The sequence below is a fragment of the Chlorocebus sabaeus genome, chromosome 22, assembly GCF_047675955.1.
Source record: "Chlorocebus sabaeus isolate Y175 chromosome 22, mChlSab1.0.hap1, whole genome shotgun sequence".
NCBI classification, from domain to species: domain Eukaryota; kingdom Metazoa; phylum Chordata; class Mammalia; order Primates; family Cercopithecidae; genus Chlorocebus; species Chlorocebus sabaeus.
This window is the reverse complement of record NC_132925.1, coordinates 20,532,995-20,556,388: the sequence shown is the minus strand read 5'-3', so window position 1 is coordinate 20,556,388 and position 23,394 is coordinate 20,532,995. Positions and strand designations below refer to the sequence as shown.

Genomic DNA, 23,394 nt, shown 5'->3' with positions numbered 1-23,394 from the left:
ACAAATTTAACATAATAAAGTTCACATTTATAAATTTAGAAGTTGATTAGTTGCTTTACAAAAGGACTTATGGGAAATTTCCATGTCATCACATTTAAAATATAATGTTGTTTGGGAATTTGAAATGTCTACCACTAAACATGACAATTATAAAGTGAAATGCAAATTACAGCAACACTTGGAGTCAATATCACTAAACAGTTACACTCTTAGGTCAAACAATTGGACATTTAAAAAAATATAAACTCACATTGCCTCTTGCCGGTAGTCTAACTCCCATTGTGGATTCTTTCCATTCTGAGAATAAATAACTCCTACTGTAATAGCCACTACGATAGCTGGGACTCCTATGTGATAAAGAGAGGCATAGAATTAATGATTTATCCAGACTTGGATTAATTATAAAAGACCATACATGAATTATACATCTGACCCTCTTCAGGATGTATGTTGTTTTCACTATGGACAATATACAGTGATCCTACAGATGTAGGTTGACAGTGGACATAATTTTTCTCCAAGTGCTTTCCCTTCCTTTTTAGTGATGGCTCTACATATCAATCTTATGTCCAGTTTCTTTGTAACTCTTACCAGAATTGTCATGTTTCAGTGGCATATTTCCTCTGTCACTTGAATAAATTTAAATTTAGATATCCCTGAAACAAGTCTTCTTTTGCTGGAACCCAATAAATTTTTCAAATATTTTTGCTTAAGGAGTCACTCTGATTGTCTTTCTTGAAACATTTCTTTTAAAGTAGCTGGAAATTAATTATTTGTGGCCTAAATCTCAAATCAAATTAATAAAAAGAGATGTTAAAGGAAATTAACATTTTTAAGTTAGTTAAGTTAGTTTGTGATGTATCTCGTATTCTTGCCTTGATCATGTCTGCCTCCTTCACTGGAGTATAAGCTTCTAGAGAGAACGTATTCTTAGCAATCACTGTACTTTCTATGTCCTGTTAATTACATCAAGGCCTTGGACTGTTTGGCCTTCCATAAGTGTTCATTTAAATGATTTCCACAAAATTAAATTCCTGAGAAAGGGGAGATGCAAACACTTACCCCATCCAATTAATGAGATGAAAAGAATGAAATGCCGAGGAAGAGGCTTCATGGTCCTTATTAGAAGGAAATAGAGCTGTGCAGCGCTGAGTGCATTCCAGGTAAATGTCACTAACAGAAAATAGTGCAGTAAGGCGGCAATTGCAGTGCACATGGGATTCGGGTTGTTAATGGTGTCGGTCTGGGGTACATCATTATTGTTAAAGTCCATATCATTGATGTCACCATCACTTGTCTTCAAGTTCTTATTGGAGTTTTCGATTCCAAACACAAAGAGGAGGTTGAAAATCAACATTGATATGCACAGATTGACCAAAACCCAGGTTACTGAGGTTTTTCTGACTTTCCTGAAAATAAATAAATGCATATAAAAAATTAAATGAAACAAAACAACTGCACAAAACAAACTGCAGTGAAATTTCTGGGAACAAAGAATATTATTGCCCAATGTAAGTTCAGTTCATAGCCCAGTGGGGACAGCTGGTAAATCTACCTTCTCAATTACATCAGAAAACTCTCCTCTTATCATTTCCACAAAGTCATGAGTTAAAGGAAACAGATTGACGTCTCTTTTCTTGAAACTGTGTTCTGATCAAAAGTGATAGCTAATCTCCAAAGATGACCCCCAGTGAACTCTACTTCCTGGTAGGTAGCCCTGTACAGTCCCTTCACAGTAGCCTGGCCTGTACCTTGATGTAACTGATGGGATGCAACAGAAGTCCTGGCAGCCAAGGCCGACTTACCATTAGACACAATAGTGCTTAGTGTTTGTATCCCATAGTAATGTTTTAACTTCTTTTAGACTTAGAAGAAAACAGAGAACTCTTAGTTCAAAGAATAGTAATATATTCATCTTTGTACCAATGCAATAATAAAATATAATTTTTAATCTTTCGTTAATGAATGAAAGGCTTCACAAAGACACAAGTGCCTGGGGAATATAAAAGTCATAACATGGCCCACCAGGTGAGGTAACCTAGTACAAAGCTGAACCAGGAGAACCTCCAAATGAGCAGCGTGCTCGGAGAACGGGGTGGAGCTGTGGGAAGTTCCCGCCCTTTGCAGAGGGGAGGAGCCTGGCCTCTCCTCTTCCCGGGAGGTATCGGGATTCAATCTGCGCAGGCGTACTAGCAGGACTCTCACTTTGCTGAGAGTCCCTGTTGCCCTTTTTTTCCCTTTTCACCCAATTAACCCTGTTTTTTTTTAGCCTTCAAAGCGTCTGTGAGCCTAATCTTTCATGGTCCTGTGACAATAACCCAGCTTTCAGCTGAAAAAAGGGGAAAGTCCTACAACTCTGACAGCTTTCCCTTTTGTGCTCCTGGGAGTTCTGAGCCACTGTGTAAAAAGCCCAGCCACCTTTCTGAAAAAAAAAAAAAACTGCGTGGAAGTCCTCTGAGACTGTATGGAGAGGGAGAAAGATCCAGCTGTCCTAGCATTCTAGGTGAGCCTCCGGATGACTCTGGCCTAGCCGCCATCTGACTGCAAGACTCCAGCAAGACCAGTAGAAAAATTACCCAGCCGAACCAGACAAGCCACAGAATCGTTAGAAATAATATCTGTTCCTATCCACTGAGTTTTGGGGCAGTTTTTTTTAATATAACACTAGATAATAAGTTCTACTCTAAATTTGCAAGCATCTATAGAAGAGGCCCTATATGGAGTTTTAAAATTTTTTATAACAGAAAATTGCACATTAGTACATGAACTCATGTTTAAATGTAGAGAAAAAAACTCTTGAGTTTTAAAATGTAATTTATCTTTAAAACTCACTTTTAAAATAAGGCCAAAGACAAGTTTTAAATAATTTCCCATAACAGTGTAATAGCTTTAAAACAAAATTAGGTAATATTCAGCTTACTTTATGTTTAGAGTGAGGCTTCCATGAAGATTTAAATTAGGTAAAAATATTTTTAATTTGTTGCACGGCCTATTGTTACTGATGCTATTCTTTATAATTTAAGTAGACTAATGATTACTGTCTTTTTAAATGGCTTATACACAACAAAATTTCACGTATCTTTTCTGCAAGAATTTTCAGAACCTTATTTTCATCAAGAATCTCCCCAGGACTAATGTTTCAGGGACCACATTTTGGGAAATGCTTGCTGATTGTCAGATGGTCAAGATGTCCTGAACCGCACTTTGAATGTAAATCATTCCCAAGAACTGTTCCTTTATTGGAAGATATAATTTCTGGGTGGACAACCAAGTGCTCTTTAAAATTGCCTTTTTTCCCTTCTGATGCTTACCTAATGTCTTTGCTCTAAAAGAGCAGCTGTTTCTCTGATTTTGTCTGCAGGCCAGCCTTGTTTACCAGTAATCTTCACAAGGCAGTATGAGTGTTTGAGTGTGTGTGTGTGTGTGTGTGTATGTATGGTGTGCTGTGTGTAGTTCATGTATATGTTCTGTGCTAGCCCACATGCGTATTTTCAGATTGGCAGAGAATGCAAGATTTCTCTTAGTAAAGTTGATCTAAAAAGTAAGACATGATACTCTTTTTTGTACATGTGTTATTTTCCTTATTGCTTAAAAGCAATCCCCTTATATCCCCTTAAAGGCATGTTACAGTTTCAGGTCTACTATGGCAGATAGTTCTACACCAATAAAAGTTATAAAATCTCTACTCACTACCATTTGAAGCCTTCTGGATTTTTCAGAGTGCAAGACCTCTTAAAATACCATTTCCCAGGTTTATTATTATGCCTAAAGTTCTAACCTTCAAGTACCTCTCTATTCTTAATAACTCATAATTTGATGAAGTCTATTTGCCCATTATATATTCTTTATGTTTTTATGATGTTTCATCATGACCTCAATTGATCTTTGGATTCCCACACTGAATAAAAAAGCTTTCATTCAAACAGCACTCAGTCCGTCTGCTTGACATTTTAGTTGAGGTTTCTGGACAATTCAAAATTTCATTAAATCTATTGAGAGCTTTAATGACCGGAACTGCAAAAAGTACTCAAAAGAATCTTTTTATATAAAAGTAAGATTAGATTCTAGTTTTTATCTAATTTTATCAATTATAATCCACAGGGAGAAGAGGTGATTTTCAAATAGCCTGGCCCTTCTTATTACGTTATTATCTATATACGTTATTACTGTATAGATGCTCCTCAACTTACAATGAGATTGCATCCCAATAAACCCATTGAAAACTAAAAACATCATTTCAACTTACCGTATTTTCAGTTTACAATGGGTTTATTGGGACATAACCCTATCATAAATCAAGAAACATCCTGAATGCTATCACTTTTGCACCATCTTAAAGCTGAAAAATCGTAAGTTGAACCATGGTCAGAAGGGGACTATCTGTATTCTGTGCATTATTATTATAAGGAACCTGTCCATGAACAAAGAAAATTTTATAATTCAGGATTTTAAAATCAATAAAATTTTGTCTTTATTTTTGTTTTGTTTTTTCTCTTTTTTGAAAAATTTTGTTTGAGATGTGATCTTGCTGTATTGCCTTGTTTGAGATGTGATCTTGCTGTATTGCCCAGGCTGGTCTCAAACTCCTGGGCTCAAGCAATCCCTCCTGCCTTGGCCTCCCAAAGTGCTAGAATTACAGGTATGAACCTCCATGCCTGGCATTTATTTTTATTTTTGTTACCTGATGAATTTTAGTGCCATCTATGGTTGCATAATTGTGCTAGAAAACGTATTGATGAAGGAGTAAAGAAATCTGATGACAAATGAAAAGAGTGAGGTTTGGGCAAAGAAACTGGTTATGCAGCAACTATGACTCATCCTTATGGGGCCAAATAATCATCAGTACAACTGTGGTGATGGTAGAAATACAAATAATGAGACAAATTTAAGAGGCATTTAATTTTACATGACAAACATGTAATTACATGGTATGTAATTTTCCTTCAAGGCACTTACCACAATTTGTAACTATATATTCAGTTGTGTATATATTTTTATAATGTCTTCCTTCTCCCCCCCAAAAGTGTATATTTCATGAGAGATAGGAGATTATCTGTCTGTTCATAGGTTTGTATTCAGCTCCTTACAACATAAGCACTCACTGTAAAACTTTTAAATGAATGACAAGAGACTCATTTAATGTGAAAAGGGGAAGAAAAGGAATCGAAAACAATTCTGGCTCTTTGGAGAAATGGCTGGTTCAGGTATGAGGCACAGAAAGTGAAAGATGATCATTTTGCTGTGATTGAAATAAGGAAGTGACTAAAGACTGAGACGTGACAAAACAACATGAAGTGGCTCCCTCTGGCTACACTGGGAAGTATGCTTTTTGCAAAAGAGTATAGCAAACAAATACAGAAAGAATGATAGACTAGAAGATCATCATTTTTCAACTACTAATGTAATAATTTGTTCCAGTAAGGATGAGCAACAAGATCATTAAGTAAAAGATTTTTGGGAAACAGGATATCATGCGGCCTCAAAGTGGCACCCCATGAGTCACCTATTATTTACACAGGGAAAAAATGTGGAAATCTGGCAGACATCACTTTCAACGAGGAATCAAACTTACAGCCTACAACAATGAGACACACTGATACGCATTTCTTGTCGTGTCACACTAAAAAAAAATCCATGATTGCAGTATTCCCACCCAAAATCATTAACCTGCATCTCTTCATGAAGAAAATTTCAGACAAATCTTCATTGTGGAACGTTTTTCAAAGTAACTGGCCTGAATGCTTGAAAAATTTCAGTGTCATGAAAGACCAAACAAACATGAAATGTGAAGTTGACAGAGGAAACACACAGTAAACAGAGTAAATTAATAAATGAACGAGCTTCTAAAAGACCACAGGCAGTTAAAAAATGTAGCATGTGACAAAACCTAATGATTGGGATACAAAATTGGACCTCAAATGAAGGGGTCAAGGTGGAGAGAAGTATTTGTTTATAGGTCATTATTTAAAATTAGATTTTAAGGTATGGGATTCAAAAACTTTCATCATTTGAAAACCATATATTTTTGGAAAACATTTCACCATTTGAAAGCTCGATATATTTTTTAAATCACTTTTTTAAAAAAAAAGCTGTTTGCAATGTCTCTTTCCTTTACAAATACAAATTGATAGGCATGGTTCTATTCAACACTAAGCAATTATAGCATTCATGAGCTGCAGGACCACATTAATTTTACATGACAAACTTGTAAATAAGTGGCATATAATTTTCTTTCAAGGCACTTGCCACAATTTGTAATTATATATTTATTTGTGTGTATTTCTTAGCCTTTCCAGGCCTGAATGTCCTCCTCTATAAAATAAGTACATCTCTGAGTTCTCATCTAGTTCAAAGACACTACATTCTTATGAGAATTCTCAGAGTAAATTATATCAAGATAGCAATTTCTTTTCTGAAGACAGCCTGCTTCTGCTCTTACCTGGTGACAATCTGAAATACAATTGTGAGAGCCAGACCAGTAATAGACAGTGCACATCCAACGTTGGAAAATACGTCAAGTGATTTGGGATACTGATAATTCTTTTTGAAAGTCTGAAAAACAAGTTAAGACTCATATTTTTAAATAATCATCCCTGAAATGTTAATGAAAGTCAACATCACAGAGTTACATGGGTCAAAATAACCAGACAGTTGCCAGACATATCTTCCTTTTGTAAAGCTCTTGATATATTTAAAAGTGAAATACATCAACCGCGTATTGCTGAGCAGTTTACCTGAAGTACAGGCTTGAGAGTAATTATCTAACTCATTCAGTTAGGGAAAAATATACAGTCATGCCTTGGTATTTGCAGGGTGGAGTGTTTCAGAACAACTTGCAGATGCCAAAAGCCGTGCATATTCAAGTCCTGCGGTTGGTCCTGTGGAAGCTGCTGATGTGAAAAGCTGGCCTCCATACACCAGTTTCACACTCTGAAAATACTGTGTTATTTTCCATCTATGTTTCCTTGTGGATGCAGAATGTGGAGGGCCAATGTGGAGGGCAGACTTTGTCATTGAAAAAAATCCACATATTAAGTGGACCCATACAGTCTCATGTTGTTCACAAGTCAACTATTTATACTCTTCCTTGATGTCTAAAATCAAAATTGTTTGAATTAGATCTAAATTGTCAAAAGTTGCCTCACTTATTCATGACATTATTTTTATGTGTAACTGGACTCTAAGTATATCTAAGTTGATGCACTAAAAATAAAGTTGCAGAAATATCTTCATAAATATGGAAAGATGCTCATACCCTGTTAATTTTTTAAAGAAAGTCTTATTTTTGTGTAATATATTTATATATCTCTCAACATGTTTGTGTGTATGTGTGTATATATATGAAAATATATACCATATGAGTCTGTGATCTTAGAAATCTGGTGAGGTAGTGGTGATGGTCACAGGGTGGGTTGGATATGGATAGTTCATTTTGCTTATCTGTACTTTCTGATTTTTTAAGTTGTTAAAATTAGAAAAGCACTGTATACTTACTTGTAAAATATGAAAGGAATATAGAGGCCTAATAAAAAAGCATATGTTCCTTTATACTGCCAGCTACCCCACACCACACCTACCTCTTGAGAGCCTATCTTTTTTTCTTACATGCTTAAAAATACTATCTATGTCTATTACACAAACACACAGGGGTTTGTTAACATAATAGCATTATGCTCGAATTGCTATTTTACTTTTTCATAAACATTTTTCCATATCAGTATATTTTTGTTCAGTATATACTTTCATACTTTATGCAATGCCTGTGTATTGCTTTTATAGAAATAAAAACAAAATACATATTTAAAAATAATAAAACAAAAATTTTATGTTATTTCATGTGTGTAGTATACTAAGTAGATGCGAAAAGAATCATAAGATTCATAGGTGTTCAGATTTTAAAAATAATCTTTTCACTCAGAGCCTATTTGCTCTTACTTCACAGGCAATTTTAATCAGCCATTTAAAAAAATATATTGCAAACCAAAACCAATTACAAATGTAGGTACATAGGCATTGAGGCAGTCAGATACTAGGGAGAAGACATAGCTGAAAGCCTAACCTCAAGAAAGGGAATAGATAACTGTAGTAAACTGTATCATTTAACATGTATAGCAACCTGAGCTTTACATAGCTAATCAACGATCCTATGACTTTAAGATATCAAAAAGTTAAATTTTTCTCCTGTATCTCCTGATTGAGAAAGCAGACCTCTCTGTAATACAAGTTAGAATAGAAATAATCCAAATGAATTAAAATAAGAGAGTTTTTATAATTAAAATGAGAAAACTACAGTTATCTCAAAAAGCAAGGTTCTATGCTTTGATAATGTAAGCTATACAAGTATGTTCCACCAGTCTCCACTGGCTTCCACAGGCTATATTATAGCTACTGGGAAATGCAAACATCTGCTTCTCCTTGGGAGATTCATAACATTAATAGTCCCTTACTAAGGAGAAGAACACTCTCTATAACTCCCCATTCCATTATGCATAAAAAACATTCCATCAAGTATATAAACTTTTTTTTTTGTTTCACCAGAATAACAGATTTCTGGAAATAGAACATACAGAAGCCCCTCTTCTTACAAGGGTCAGCACAAGAACCTTGAGAGATGCAAGCACAGCTGCACACCAGCGCTAAGTATTATCAGTTGCTTGCACAGTATAGCTTTAGAGTAAAAGAATTAAAGAATACACGGAGAAACTAGGGGACAAATTGAAGGAATTAAAGAGTTTTTTCTTTTGTATCTTCTAGCAAAACCTTAGTAACTTGAGCAATTTCAATGGGAAAAGCTTTGGGTAATGATTTAAACTGTCCATATATAGCTAAGGAAATATTGAACCTGTCTCCGACACACAGCTATACAGCTTTACCTCCGGCTATAACAAGTTTATGCTTCAGATCATGTGAGTTAGTTGAATGGAGTCCACCAGCTTTTCTTGCGCACATGGGCTCCCTTCCCATGATTAAATACATAGTGCTGACCTGTCTATCCTAAGACCACATAGCAAAAAGTTCTGTTCTACTTGCCTTTACCTTAGTCCTATTTTTTTGTTTGTTTTGTTTTGTTTTCAAGATGGAGTCTCACTCTGTCGCCCAGGCTGGAGTGCAATGGTACGATCTCGGCTCACTGCAACCTCTGTATCCCAGGTTCAAGCAATTCTCCTGCAACCTCTGTCTCCCAGGTTCAAGCAATTCTCCTGCCTCAGCCTCCCCAATAGCTGGGATTACAGGCATGCACCACCACGCCCGGCTGATTTTTGTATTTTTACTAGAGATGGAGTTTCACCATGTTGGTCAGGCTGGTCTCGAACTCCTGACCTCGTGATCTGCCTGCTTCGGCCTCCCAAAGTGATGGGGTTACAGGGGTGAGCCACCGCACCCAGCCTTTAGTCCTATCATTTTATTTCCTGTTTTTCTATTTAATCTGAGTTGAGAATCTATGTAAATTAAATCCCAAAGTTATCTCCAAGGAGCACATACTAGAATTGTGTGTAAGGAAAATTCTCATCCGGAAAGAGATTGTTATGTACATCCTTACCATTAATACAGCAAAATTAGTAGTATGGTTGCAGTGGCAGCGCAGGAATCCATCAGTGCCCTTGTGTTTTTGACAGCCATACGTGTCCCAGTCCCTTGTTGACAAATTCCAATAGACGCAGGCATAGGAATACAGTTGAAATTCTCTTTGGTTGTACTGTGAATTGACAAGACAATTACAATTACTATTTCTAAATGTTTAATTGGGCTAAAAAAATCAAGTAGTGTAAGACAGTCATCTGAGAAGTGAATTAAATATATACTAAGCATTAGCACATTCATTATGATTAAGGAGAGGGAAAAAAGGAGATAAAATTTAAATTAGCTAACTTTGCACTTAGTTAGTTTGACAAAAGATATGATTGGGAGGAATATTTAAATGGATACTTCAAAGAATCTTTTGAAGAGTTTTGCTGTAGATTTCTTTTATTCAAAATATCCCTGGTTTTGGTATTCAAGATTGGTCTGAATTTTTATTATTTCTGTTCATGGAAACTCCTGCCCTTTGCTCCTATTCTCTTCTTCCCCTGTATTACTCTACTCAGTCTCAGCTGCCACCATCAGAAAGACAGAAAGCATGAAACTTTTTTCTTGTATCTGCAATGAAAAACTCACCCTTGGACTAAAGACCATGTCAACAGAAGCACTCTGATCTTGCTCATTTTCATCAGTTTTGCTTGAGATAATTTTTTGACTAAAATTTGATTTAGCTGTAAAAGTTTTTGATTGGAAAAGCTTGTCATTTTGATAAACTACAAAGCCACATGCCTTGCTGTTACCTATAGGGAGAAAAAGACATTAAGATCAATAAGTAAGCTGTAGGGTTAACAAAAAACAATATCTCACATTGTTATAGAAGTGCATGACTGCTTAATATTTTAGTAAAGTACAGCAAAAATGGTTTACTGGTTGAAACTTTACTTAATTGCAATATGTAAGTAATACATATAACCTATAGTGGGCCATTCCACCATATTAATTTTTCTTTCTGAGCTTCAGTTTCCTTACCTTCTACATAGGAATGAGAATTTCTGTCTAATCCACCTCAAAAAGGTATTGCGAGGATCTCATGTATAAAGTAAATGTCTTGCTCTATACATGAGAGATGGAGAGAGTGAACATGACCTGTGGGCAGCCCCAGCCCATGTTGCCTCCTGCAATGACAAAATATGAGACAGGAAATAGCAAAGCTGGGACACCAGGATGGCTGAGCCCAGATGAGGTCGGTCTCCTGTTCAAAGGGGACGAGTGGTGTTAAGTCACGGAGCAAGGAGCTCAAGTCACTTTTTCTGTGGAGTTTTTGAGGCAGGCACTTTTCACTATCTCTTCAACTATTGTCCCCTGCTGTGTCATGACAATCATGGGCTTCTCCCAAGGCTAGCAGGCTACTGTGAAACATCGTCTGGACATTGGAAAAAGGAATCAGCTCCTCATCAAAGATCCTGAAAGACCATCGCTGCTGCGGAGGGTTTTGCACCCAGCCCATTGGCGGCAGCAGTCAAAGAACCAGGACTGCCTCCTAACACTTTAGACAACTGTTGGCATATTTAAAACAGCAGAAGCATCAACAGTATGTATTTTAACTGAATTAATTTCCTAAACTCTGTTGCCTTTCACAAGTGATAAAAGGAAAATGTTGTGGTGTGAGACCAGAGTATTCCGTCATCTGATTTGAGAGGGAGACAGGCAAGGCCCCGACAGCCCCCAAATTGTCCTCCTCTGTGGCAGTTGTTGGAGTCTCCACCTGGAGAGAAAGGGATGGGTTGCTGGCTTTTGTTCACAGTACATTGACATCACCAAATTGTTTCTCCTGGACGCTAAATGAAAAGTTAACCCTAAAAGTAAAGCAAGGGTTTTTTGTTTTCTTTCTTTAAAAATAAAAGAATGAGACTAGGCACAGTGGCTTATGGCTATAATCCCAACACTTTAAGAGGTTGAGGCAGGAGGATCACCTGAGCCAAGAGTTTGAGACCAGCCTGAGCAACATAGCGAGATTCTGTCTCTACAAAAAAATTTAAATTTTTTATTTTTTTTAATTAGCAGGGCGTACCTATATAGTCCCAACTACTTGGGAGGCTGAGGCTGGAGGATTGCTTCCTCCTGGGAAGTTGAGGCTGCAGTGATTTGTGAGGTAGAGGGCTTCAGGTGCAACTGTAATATCGTCTCTCTCTTTTTTAAAGAGATCTGAAGCAAATATAGGAAAAATTGACATTCATTTACCTGGCTGGTAGTTACCTAGGTACTCCTCACATTGCTTTCTGTACTTTTCTGTATGCATGAAGTATTTTTAAATTAAAAGAAAAAAGGCACAAGAACATAGAAGACTTAGATTTAGTCTTTACCATCACAAAGCATGTGGCCAAAGCAAATGAGAGCAAATTCCAGAGTGCCAGATTCACGAATAATACTCTCTTCTTTTTCACTGCTATTATACATTTATTCTATGTAACACATATACTTTCTGGCATCGGGTTTTTTTTGTTTGGGGAGAAATGAAAAGTAAATGTGTGTGTTTGATTTACTTATCTTTTTTTTAGACTTTGAAAAATACAACCACTTCAAGTTACTTGTAAGAATTTCTGAAAGGTTATATGTGGGATAATAGTGAGCACACGGTGGGCACCATAGAGAGGAGATAAGCTAAAATTGATACTACTACATGATGACTGTGCCAATTACATGGACTTCTCCAGGGTTAGGTGTGCAGGGTGCATCTGAGCCTGACAGTGTCATGCCACTAGTAAACATGGTCAGAGCTTGTGATTGAACATGTTTTAAATGTGTAAGTGTGAAACAGAACCACCTTAGCCAAGATTTTTGTAGGAAAACATATTTGTGTACATGGCCTGAACATTTCAATTCTGCTACCTTCCAAAAGGCTTTTGAAAAAAGAAAAAACAAAGAAATTATCTTTTTGACTTAGAATAGTAGAGTTGAGATTACCATAACATGTCAGAGCTCAAACATACTCAAATGCAAATTACTCAGTATGAAAGTAAGTAGATATTATTTCTCCTTCAGTAAATTAGAAGTTATTAGTTCCATGAATTCGAGTCCAATTTTTAAAATGTCACGAAGTTTGAGACCTACTTTTCGTCATATTAAGCAAGACCTGAAGTTCAGTCTGTCCATCTGGGTTAAGGCCATCCACATTTGTATGTATAAATGTTGAACCAGAAAGTAGAGAACTGCTAGCTCCTATATGAGAAGGGAAAGAGTAGAATTGTAAAAGTCTACATTATCGTGAGTAGAGCATTATTATTCATCATCGGTAGCAGAACGCTCTTTACTGTTAAGTAAAGCAAATAAGATTAACAGCTCACCTTTCTGCACAGAGAAGCGAACATTTAAAGGCCCCACAGCATCTTTTGAAGAGAAATTTGCTGACTGTATTGCTATGTTAGGTTCCACCACTGATTCATTACCCAAAGACAAGGAGTAAGTCTCCATTTGCTCAATAAGCCTGCATATAATAAAACACAACTTAATACTCAAGATTTTGTCATAAAATGAAAGGTATGTGTTCTGTCTTATACTACAGCAGAAAAACATGAGCATAGAATCGTGTGGTCGTGACAGCATTAACAATTGCCTCAGAATAATTGGTTTTCTTTTCTAGAGTTGTGTTGCATTACATGTACTTAAATAAGACCGTTCGGGTGGACCGTCCTCACTGAAGGCTACCCTGTGAGCATAGATGGCAAAAAGGCAGAACTCAAGAATTACAGAATTCCCTAAAGAAATAGTGTTTATTGTGATGCTCCTCACACAGAAGGATGGTGTTGCCACCCACCACTGGCAAGGAATGCACTTCTAATTTTTTCTCCAGTGGTGAGAATCCATTTCCATCTATTCATCTTCTTCCTCTCACCCAAATCCCTTAGGATCCAAAGCATGTTTCGTAAGTTGTTCGTTCCTGAGGTGACAGTTTAGATGGAACCAACAAAGAGCAGAGCTCTGAGCTCGTTGCCTCAGCTCTGAACTAGACCCTGAAGGTTTTTTACAATGTTCTTTTCTACTTTGGCTAAGTTCACAGATAGATTAGATGGAAGGTGGGAGGGAGTAGCAGCAACCTGTCGATTTGGCGTTCTCCAAAGAAAAGTCGTAAGACCTTTCCTTTTTCTTGTTTCCCATATATTTGAACTATTTCTGTACTTGACCAAACAAAACCTCTGTATGTAAAATACTCAGTCTAGTTTTTCCAGAAATGAAACGATTTCATCAAAATGTAGTTGTTCTATATGCCAAATCTTTATTTCTGACACTACAATATCTTTTCTCTACCTCCAAATGAGATAAAGAGAAAGCTTACAATAATTGAGGATTGCTTGATAAAGAGAATGTAATCATCATTCGTATGGAAACATTCAGGTTAGATCCTCTGATTGAAATGTTTTCCTTTTATAAAACCATTTTCAGCAATTCACACATACCCCAGAGCTGCTTTCAATGGGAGGAATACCTAACTAAACTCCAACCTGCTAAGAATATCATTCTCCCCAACAGTATATGTTGAGTATCTACTTAGAGGTCAGCACTCTGTGGAACAGTGGGAGTACCAGCAGCTGCTCCCTCAGGCATTTGCAAGCTAAAAGGAAGACGTGGTAGATATACAGGAGGTGTTTTTCATGTTCCCACTTTTACAGGGTTGCTCTAACCACAGCTGCTTCTAAGGTCATTTTTTTTGTTTCTTGTAATTCTTTCCTCCTCTTATCATAACTGATAAGATTACAGATGGGCACCTGCCCCGGAGAAGCCAATCCAGATAGTGGTCATCCACCTGGCACAACTGACAAAAATAAGTCATCAAATTCTTGGACACAAGATTTTTTTGATTAGTGCTGTAGTTATGTCAGGAAAGTCATAATGTAGAGGGAGCCAGAGAGGTCAGTATATCCTAAGAAAAAAAACACAAATTAAAAATAAGAGGCTAATTCTTCCTGTTGAAAATAAAAAAAGACCTGTAAACTTCTCTACTAAGGCTTCCGAAGCTGCCTTGGATCCTCAGTCATCTTCCTGCTCCAGGGTCTATACGGCAATAAAAGAAAATAAAATTTCAAGACCCTCTCAATTTATTAGGTCAAAAAGGAAGTTAAGCCCTGGAGACTGAATTGCGTGTAGCATGTTTGCAACTTCTGCTTATTAGATTATAGATTAACTCTCTTCCTCACTGTTCTTGTTCTGTCAGTGACTCGGAGAGGCCAGACCTTTCCCCTTTCTAATGACTGATCTATGTTACAGATTAATTGCCTCCTTTTTTGTCCTGTACCTAACTCAGACCAGTTGGCTCATGATTGTTAGGTCTTCAGTGTAATTGTTACATCTTCAGTGTGGAATGTTAATTACACCTTTCCCAAAAGAAAAAGACCACCTCAGCTAATCAGATCGCTATAACCATGCATCAAGCCTTATACAGAAAGACATTAAAACTCTGTTAAGCTTCCCTAAACTTTGTTTATATAAATGATCCCAAACTTATATACTTCAAAACATTGACTTTCATTTTCTGGAATTTGTGCTTCCCAGGCAGCTGTCCTTAAACTTTGCAATTGAGTGAATTATCTTTAAACTAGATTCTGACCTTTTTGATTGTTTTGGGTTGACAAGGCCTACTATATTATGATCCAGTTCTTGGACCTCCATGAGACCCCATATGCCAATTTATAATAAATCTCTATTTGGTCAAGATAATCTGAGTGGGTGCCAGGCTAGCCAGAAGAGAAATACAAAAAGAAAAGTGAAATGTAAATGTACAGGTGGTCAGTGCTAGGGAGGCATTTTGCATTCCCAAAGTCAGATAAACCAGGGTAATTATGACTTTCAATATGAGATCAAAGGTCTAAGGTTACAGACCAGACTTTGCAACCAGTGTCTACAATGGTGAGGTCAGCCAGTCGCGGTGGCTTATGCCTATAACCCCAACAGTCTGGGAGGCCAAGGTGGGTGGATCATTTGAAGCTAGGAGTTCGAGATTAGCCTGATCAACATGGTGAAACCCTGTCTCTACTAAACTACTAAAACTACAAAATTAGCTGGGCTTGGTGGCGCATGCCTGTAATCCCAGCTACTAGGGAGGCTGAGACAGGAGAATCGCTTGAACCTGGGAGGCGGAGGTTGCGGTGAGCTGAGATCGTGCCACTGTACTCTAGCCTGGGCTACAGAGCAAGACTCCATCTCAAAAAAAGGAAAAAAAATTGTGATATGAAGTCCTAAACTTGATTGTACTATGATGCCCTCACCAGCAGAAACCCTACAACCCCAGAGCTCTGCCCACATTGACTTTCTGCCTCTTCTCAATTTAGAAAAAGAGAATGGGCACTAGAGACCTTCTCTTTGACAACTTGAGATGGCTGAGGCTGGGGTAGGGTCTTTCTGCCCTGTCACTCTCCTCCCTTTTAGTCTCACCCTCTCCACTTCTCCCTATGCTATAGAAAGGGAGCTACTGAGACACACCAAGAGAAAACTGGAATGAAAGAAGGAAGAAGTCAACGTGAAATGGATGACTAAGGCCTGATGTCTGTCAGGGAACCCAGCATCTGGCCTAGGTTCAGAAGATAGAGTTTGGAAATCAAGTGTTGTCCTGAACAACACTTAATTTTCTTCTCGGGGAGAGATGACCTCTGTTGGCAGCTCATCAAGAGTGTTCTCCTAAAGAGAGCTAAAGGGTTGGTGACCTGACCTTGGGGCTAGAGGCAGAGGAGGAAGCCTTATCTACATGAATGAAGGAAGGATCTGAGTCCATAAGAGCTTATGCAAAAGATCACACTGGTAGAGGATAAAATGATAGAACATTATTAGAAAAGAATTGGACTAGAAATTCAGAGTGATAAAAGGAGGAATTGAGCATGCTTACACCATTTTATAGTTCAATATATCCTATACTTTAAAATTTTATTTATCCTCTAACCATCTCCTTTAAAACTATTTGGATATTGCATATAAATCACACAAAATTGTATTTTCCTTTATATATTAAGCCAGTAAAATTGTTTATTTTTAGGAAAATGTTCCTATCTGCTTTGTGACCTGTGATGTTCAAATCCCACAACTTCTCTTTTCTCAGCTTTCTCACCAAAAACATTCATTCCTCCCCTCTAGCAAGACTCTGCAAACACAAAGCTTTCAGCTGTGAAGGGAGCCCCCTCTGGCTCTTGGCCTCTCTGTTCACTGAACATAGACTCTGGACCCCATGGCCACTTCCTTCTCATATGTCAAGAAAAATGAGAGACATCCACATTCTCCATGAGAAGGGCCCAGACTCCTACTGAAATCTGAAGTCACAAAGTATGCTAGTAAAACTGTTCACTCAACCTCTACCACCACCTCTCAGAATTATAGTCTTTGAATGCTCTATTTTGTGCCTTTGTGCTTTTTCTACTTTGAAAATTCAACACTAAGTAGGTACTGGCCGTAATCATCAGAAAACTAAGAACTACTTCTAGGAATTTCTCCTGAGGAAATAATGGGTCGTGTAAATAAAGATTATGTACCAGAATGCTAATTACTTAGAACATTAAAAGACTCCCAGCAATGTAAATGTCCAGTTGCTGAGCAGATAACTGGTTCGATGAAAGTTTGCTCATATAATGCAGTAATCTAAAATTATGATGTAGATGTATAGATATTTATATAAAAGATGTTTATAGAAAAAACTTTGTAAGGTATTAAGTGACAAGAGCAAGTTATGAATCAATATAGTATGTAATATACATATACATACATACACACACACAAACATATACACACAGAGAAACAGAGGGAAAAAACCTGGAATATACGTCAATAGGGTAATAAAGGTAAGATCATTTTTTCAATTTTGCTAAGCTACATATTTTCTTATTTTTCTACAAAAGCATGCATGCTGATGTAAGTTTTAAAAGGGTTTTGACAACTGTACATAAGGTAAAAATAGAGTGAATACCAATAAGGGGTCTCTATGAATAAAGTATATGAGTTTTAATACAAATGTTCAATCAACAGTAATCCAGAAAAGAGGAGGAGAAAGGAGAGAAAGCAGGTGGAGTTCTTTTTTTTTTTTTTCAACGTAGTGTTGGTCGGAAAAGGAGGAGGCAGAGAAACTCTAAGCATAAAGGGGTGGATCCCAGGGGGAAATGTTTAAGCCAAAAGTAGTCTGAAACCCAAAGTGAGAACTTCAATCTCTGTTTACCCACTCTCTCCCACTGGTTGGTTCTTTCTGAATAATGTATTTTTACCAATCAAATATTGCCTTTTCCAAAACTACAGCCTGCCCTACTCCCCTATCCTGTGCCTATAAAGACCCCAGACTCAGTTGATAGAGAAGAGAAGTGTCTGGACGTCAGGAAGAGGTGACTTGACTTCAGAGACAGTGAGAGGCAACCTGACTTCAGAAGAGAGAGGCTGAGAGGTGACTTGACTTCAGGGGGGAGCATCCTGTCCTTCTCACACGCTTTCCAGCTCCCCTCTCCACTGAGAGCTGCCCTCATCACTTAATAAAATTCTCTGCATTCACCATCCTTCAATTTGTCCATGTGACCTAATTCTTCTTGGGCACTGGACAAGAATTTGGGACCCCCAAGTGCAGGTACCCAAAAAGTCTGTTACACTGGCCCTTTGCCCTCACTGGCAGAGGGCAGCCACCCCATGTGACAAGGAAAAGGGCCCACTGGGCTGGTAACGCAATGCTGTCCATGGACGGTGGAGTTAACAGAGCATTGTAACATGCCCTCTGGGGCCTTGGGGTTGCAGGCACCCCACCTGAATGCTGCCATGGGGCCTGCAGAGAGTTTGCTCCTGCCAGTGGAGAAGTGACTGGCTGATTCCCACACTTGCTCATCTACACGTTCCCTCCCACAAGGGGTTGAGTGGAGTGGGCTGAGTCAACGGGGCACCCCTCTCACAAGTCCCACAAAGGGGTCAAGAAAACATTATCGGGAAAGCTAAGGAAAATAATCAAACACACCAGGGCCTTGGAAAGAGAGAAGTGAGGTGCAGCTTGGGGGATGGCAGTATGTCCTGCAAAGTGAGCTGTTCTCTGTAGCTCTACGTGTTGTAAAAGAAGTTGGAAGAGGTCTTGCCGTGCATGGAAGTTGCCCCTTGGTCATGCCAAACTAAGGTGAGGAAAACAAGTTCTAATCTAAATCAGCCCAGTTACTCCCTATCTCCCAAGCCATGGCCAGCACCCCTCGATGCAGGAGGTAACATATACCACTCCATCTAGTAACTGAAGGTCAAGTGGAAAGTCACAGCTCTTATCTACATTCCAGAGGAATCAGTTACTGCATCCATGAGAGAAATACTTTAGCCTAGGAAAGTAAACAGCACTTAGTCAAGTTTTCTTTCCAAATTGAATTTGTGCTTACGTTGTAAGGGCATCATTATTAGCAGTAGCAGCAGCTCCTTGAAAAGCATCTCCACTGGCATCTAGGAGTTGACTCACTGTTACTATGGCAATTTTCTTTGCCTGCCAAGGAGAAGATACTGATCATCAGAGAAGCATATATCATACGTTATCATCACCATCATTATCATTGTGAATCATTACCGTAGCAAGTGGCATCACTGATATGATAATGTAGTGGCAAGCATTTTACAAAATTAAAGGTTTATTATTTGATCCACTAAGATGACCAAGAGAATCAAGATAGGGCAAAGTGAAAATATAAATTAAGGTAGTGAATTAGGAGGTTTAAGTCTCTGAATTCCACCTCATAGCAAGATCTTTCACGGAATCCCCACCAAACTCCAAGGACACAAAATCAAATACTTGGATACAAAAGCAGAAACAAAATAAGAAGACTGCAGTATTCTGGTTGTTAAAAATTACAGTTCATAATACTTAGCATAACTAAGTTATACTTAGTATGCCTATTAGACTTAGTGTAACTATTAGACTTAGTAACTATTAGACTTAGTAAAATAATTTGTAGTCTTCTTTCAATCAATAACTCAGGAGTGTGTCAGAGAGATGATCTTTTGGTGTTTGATTACTATTTAACTTCCCTCTTTGGGAGTGTTGAAGCCCTCCTGCCTACTGGTTAATCCTTCCATTAATTCTACATTTGGAGGTCAATATTTTCTCTTTCAATTCCTTTTTTTTTTTTTTTTTTTTTTTTTTTTTTGAGACGGAGTCTCGCTCTGTCATCCAGGCTGGAGTGCAGTGGCCGGATCTCAGCTCACTGCAAGCTCCGCCTCCCAGGTTTACGCCATTCTCCTGCCTCAGCCTCCCGAGTAGCTGGGACTATAGGCGCCCGTCACCTCGCCCGGCTAGTTTTTTGTATTTTTTTTTTTTAGTAGAGACGGGGTTTTACCGGGTTAGCCAGGATGGTCTCGATCTCCTGACCTTGTGATCCGCCCGTCTCGGCCTCCCAAAGTGCTGGGATTACAGGCTTGAGCCACCACGCCCACAGGCTTGAGCCACCACGCCCGGCCACTCAATTCCATTTTTATTAACTCGAATCCCACTTACTTTTCAGCAGGAAAAATATTTCAAAAATATTTTTTTCTGAAATAAAACATTTCAAGGGAATGGAAGAAAGGAGTAGCTATTTTCAGGGCATGTGGATATTCAAGTTGTACACAGGTTGAGTCCATACTGGTGGTTTGTAGCCCTGTTTGACCACTATCCAGCTATACCAATTAGTAAATGTTGAGTATACTTGCTTTCAAGTACCAGGGTTTAGCAGGTTAAAATATCAGGAATGTAAACTAGGCTTAAAGTTTTCAGAAAGCCAAGACTAAAATGTAAATATTCTTAATAGAAATGCATCGCAGTTTAAAATCACATGTTCCAAAGTAAGTTCTTGAAACATTATTTACTTGGAATGCACTAGGGATGGTAAGGTCAAATGTAGTTGGTAAACATATTCATAAGGTGAAGTAGACTTATGCATTCCAGGACTTCCTAAAAGACTTAACATGATAGCCAGGTGTGGTGGTGTGTGCCTGTAGCCCCAGCTGCTTGAGAGGCTGAGACCTGAGAATCACTTGAACCCTTGAACCTGGGAAGCAGAGGTTGCAGTGACCTGAGATTGTGCCACTGCACTCCAGTCTGGGTGACAGAATGAGACTCTGTCTCAAAAAAAAAGACAACACGATAATGATCATTATGAATATCCTAAAAGAAAATATTTGGACAAGAGGCCCTTTTTTTATATGTATCTTTGAGCACCTCTCAGGAGTGCTATGCAAAATACCTTTAAGCAACCTAAACCATGCTCAAATCCATATTGTGGAATAAGGAGTGGAGTTCAGGACATCTCTCTTTCTTTCCCAACACCCCTTCTTAAAAACAAACAAAAAAAAATCTTTGTGAGTTTTACCTCAGGTGAAGCATTTCTGGAAGTGTTGAAGATCTGTCCAACCACTCGCGTAGCACTACTGATGTTCTCAGCAGTTAATTTATTGGCATCAGATGTTAAAATCTGGACTTCAGAAGAAATGTTATTAAGTGGTGCTGTGACATCCTTTACCTGTTTAAAAAACCAGAAAAAAAAACCCTAGCTTTACGCAATTATGTCCAAATACTTTGTAAGCAACTACAGGTAAATAAGTTGGAATTTAGCTGAGCCTCAATCTCCTGAACATCATGTTCACTCAGTTTTCCACGTTTGCATCTTTCCTTGTGTAAAGGACAAAGTACATGCAGGCCAGTGGTTTTCCCAGCCTTTCCTGTTTGACAGGATTGATTAACTATAAGGGGCTGCCTTAGCTAGATTGGAGCTACTAGAGTGTATCCATGGGCCAGCACTGGTTCACTGTGTGTTACGAAGGTCATAGAGAGATAAGCACAGAAACTGAAAGTAATTGGTCAGAAATTTATATAGCAATTTTTTGCTGTTGAATCTAATAGTTCTAAAATTTTGGTGTGCGTTTTATGCATATTTTTCATTTCATTTTTCTAGTAATTTATTTTTATTGTATTTCACAAATTATTGTTGTGCAATGGGTTCAAAATTTTTTAAACTGGCTTTTCAGCACCAGTAGTTTGGGAGGCACTGGCCAAGATAACCTCTCTAGGTGCCAGTTAGCCCCAGGACTCTGTGTTGTGGGGCTAAAACATGCCAATCCATATTGTCATCGGTTAAGCTGGGTGTCCATGCACGCACACGCGTGTGTGTGTGTGTGTTCTTGTGTGCCTCTTGGTTTTCACTAGATGGCAGCATCATTTCACAAATTATACCAATATTACAAGTTATTCACACTTGGGTGTCAGAAACAATATCCAATCAGTAGACAGAAACAAATAACTCCAATTCAATTGCTAGATCTTGCTATGTGCTAGGCACTCCGTTAGATGTTTACAGGTGTTATCACATTTAATAAGCAAAACAACTTTGTGAGTCATGCACCTTCAAGAGAAGTTAGGGAGCTCAACCAAGTTTCTCACAGCTTAGACGTGGCAGAGCTAAGAACCAAACTCTGGTTTGTCAGATTCCAAATTTAGCATCTTTCCTCAGTCTGTGGGTTGGCACAACTTGTGGGATTGGCAGCTACCTCCACTCTCCATCTCCTGTCCCCACCCAAACGCTACCCTGCCCATCTGTGATTAGGTAGCCAGGGTAGTACAATGTGAACTTTTAAATAAAAAACAGCTCTATCACTTTCTGTCTGTGGTCACTAGACAAAATGCTTCACCTCTCAGAACCACATTTTCCTCATCTGTAAAATGCATACATTAATACCTATCTATGGTGTTATAAAAATTAAATATGATTAATAAATACATTAAATATTTGGCATAATACTTGGCATGCAGTAGGTGCTCAACAATTAATAAGTGTTATTGGCTATAATTATTTATAATATGGGAATAACATTCAACTCACAGAAGTTTTATAAGGATTAAATGTGATAACATATGCAACATGCCAGGCACATGAAAGGCTGTACATAAAGGTTGGTTTCCTCTTCCTCCCCTTGCTTGTCCCCTAGTGTTAGCTCTTCCGTGCATGTGCATTTGGGTACAACTTCAGCCAAAATAATTTAATCTGCATGAAAAAAACATCTAGTTAGATGTACTTTCTGTTTCACCTGCTCATAGATACTGCCCTGAGACCCGCATCAGGTTTGGAGTTTCCTGTTTCAAAGGGTCTTTGATTATAGTTTCTTTCTCTTCATTCTGGTCCAATTACACCATCAAGAGGCTTTCCTTTGGTCTCAAATGTCAGGGATCTATATCCAGTCAAAACTTCACTGATCTACAAAGATGAAGCCATTTTCAATGTGCTATTGATTATCGTTTGCTGAAATTTGATGAACCAACTGTCCTTTTTCACAAACAGATGTCAACTTTTAAAAATAAGAGCGGCGGCCGGGTGTGGTGGCTTACTATGACTGTAATCCTAGCACTTTGGGAGGCCGAGGCAAGCGGATCACCTGCGGTCAGGAGTTCGAGACCAGCCTAGCCAACACAGTGAAACCCCGTCCCGACTAAATATACAAAAATTAGTCGGGCATGGTGGCATGTGTAATCCCAGCTTGCTCGGGAGGCTGACGTAGAAGGATTGCTTCATTCAACCTGGGAGGCGGAGGTTGCAGTGAGCTGAGACGGTGCCATTGAACTCCAGCCTGGGTGACACAAGCAAAACTAGGTCTCAAAATAAATAAATAAATAAGAGTGGCTTCGGTCACTAGTTTTTGTTATTTCTAATTTGAGAGTTTTAAAAGCATTGATTTGACCATCAGGTATCTGAAGAAACTGCACGGAATCAGAACTTCTTCCAGTTGCCCGTCAGTGAGTCATATGGCATACCTGCTCCTCCAGGGTTTCCAGATTTTCATTGCAATTTCCTATTGTCACATTTTGTAATTCTATCTCTCCATATGGAGAGAGATTGCACAGCCGGACTGCCATTGGATTGCCTGCTTTAATAA

At 38.3% G+C, this 23,394-nt stretch overlaps 1 protein-coding gene across 2 annotated transcripts in view; it reads right to left on the bottom strand.

Moving 5' to 3' along the window:
• Window positions 1-23,394, bottom strand: part of ADGRG7 (adhesion G protein-coupled receptor G7) — a 69,937-nt gene that overhangs the window by 31,820 nt on the left and 14,723 nt on the right. The window contains exons 4-13 of one of the 2 annotated variants that reach the window (XM_007986039.3): window positions 23,273-23,385; window positions 20,841-20,990; window positions 18,882-18,982; window positions 12,864-13,003; window positions 12,631-12,738; window positions 10,156-10,319; window positions 9,542-9,697; window positions 6,440-6,552; window positions 1,063-1,409; window positions 251-347 (exon numbers count right to left, since the gene is read on the bottom strand). In XM_007986039.3, the coding sequence (XP_007984230.3) occupies window positions 251-347; window positions 1,063-1,409; window positions 6,440-6,552; window positions 9,542-9,697; window positions 10,156-10,319; window positions 12,631-12,738; window positions 12,864-13,003; window positions 18,882-18,982; window positions 20,841-20,990; window positions 23,273-23,385 (1,489 nt within the window). Of the gene's footprint in view, window positions 1-250; window positions 348-1,062; window positions 1,410-6,439; window positions 6,553-9,541; window positions 9,698-10,155; window positions 10,320-12,630; window positions 12,739-12,863; window positions 13,004-18,881; window positions 18,983-20,840; window positions 21,131-23,272; window positions 23,386-23,394 lie in introns of those variants that run through there. The other variant, XM_073009608.1, reaches the window with a different exon arrangement.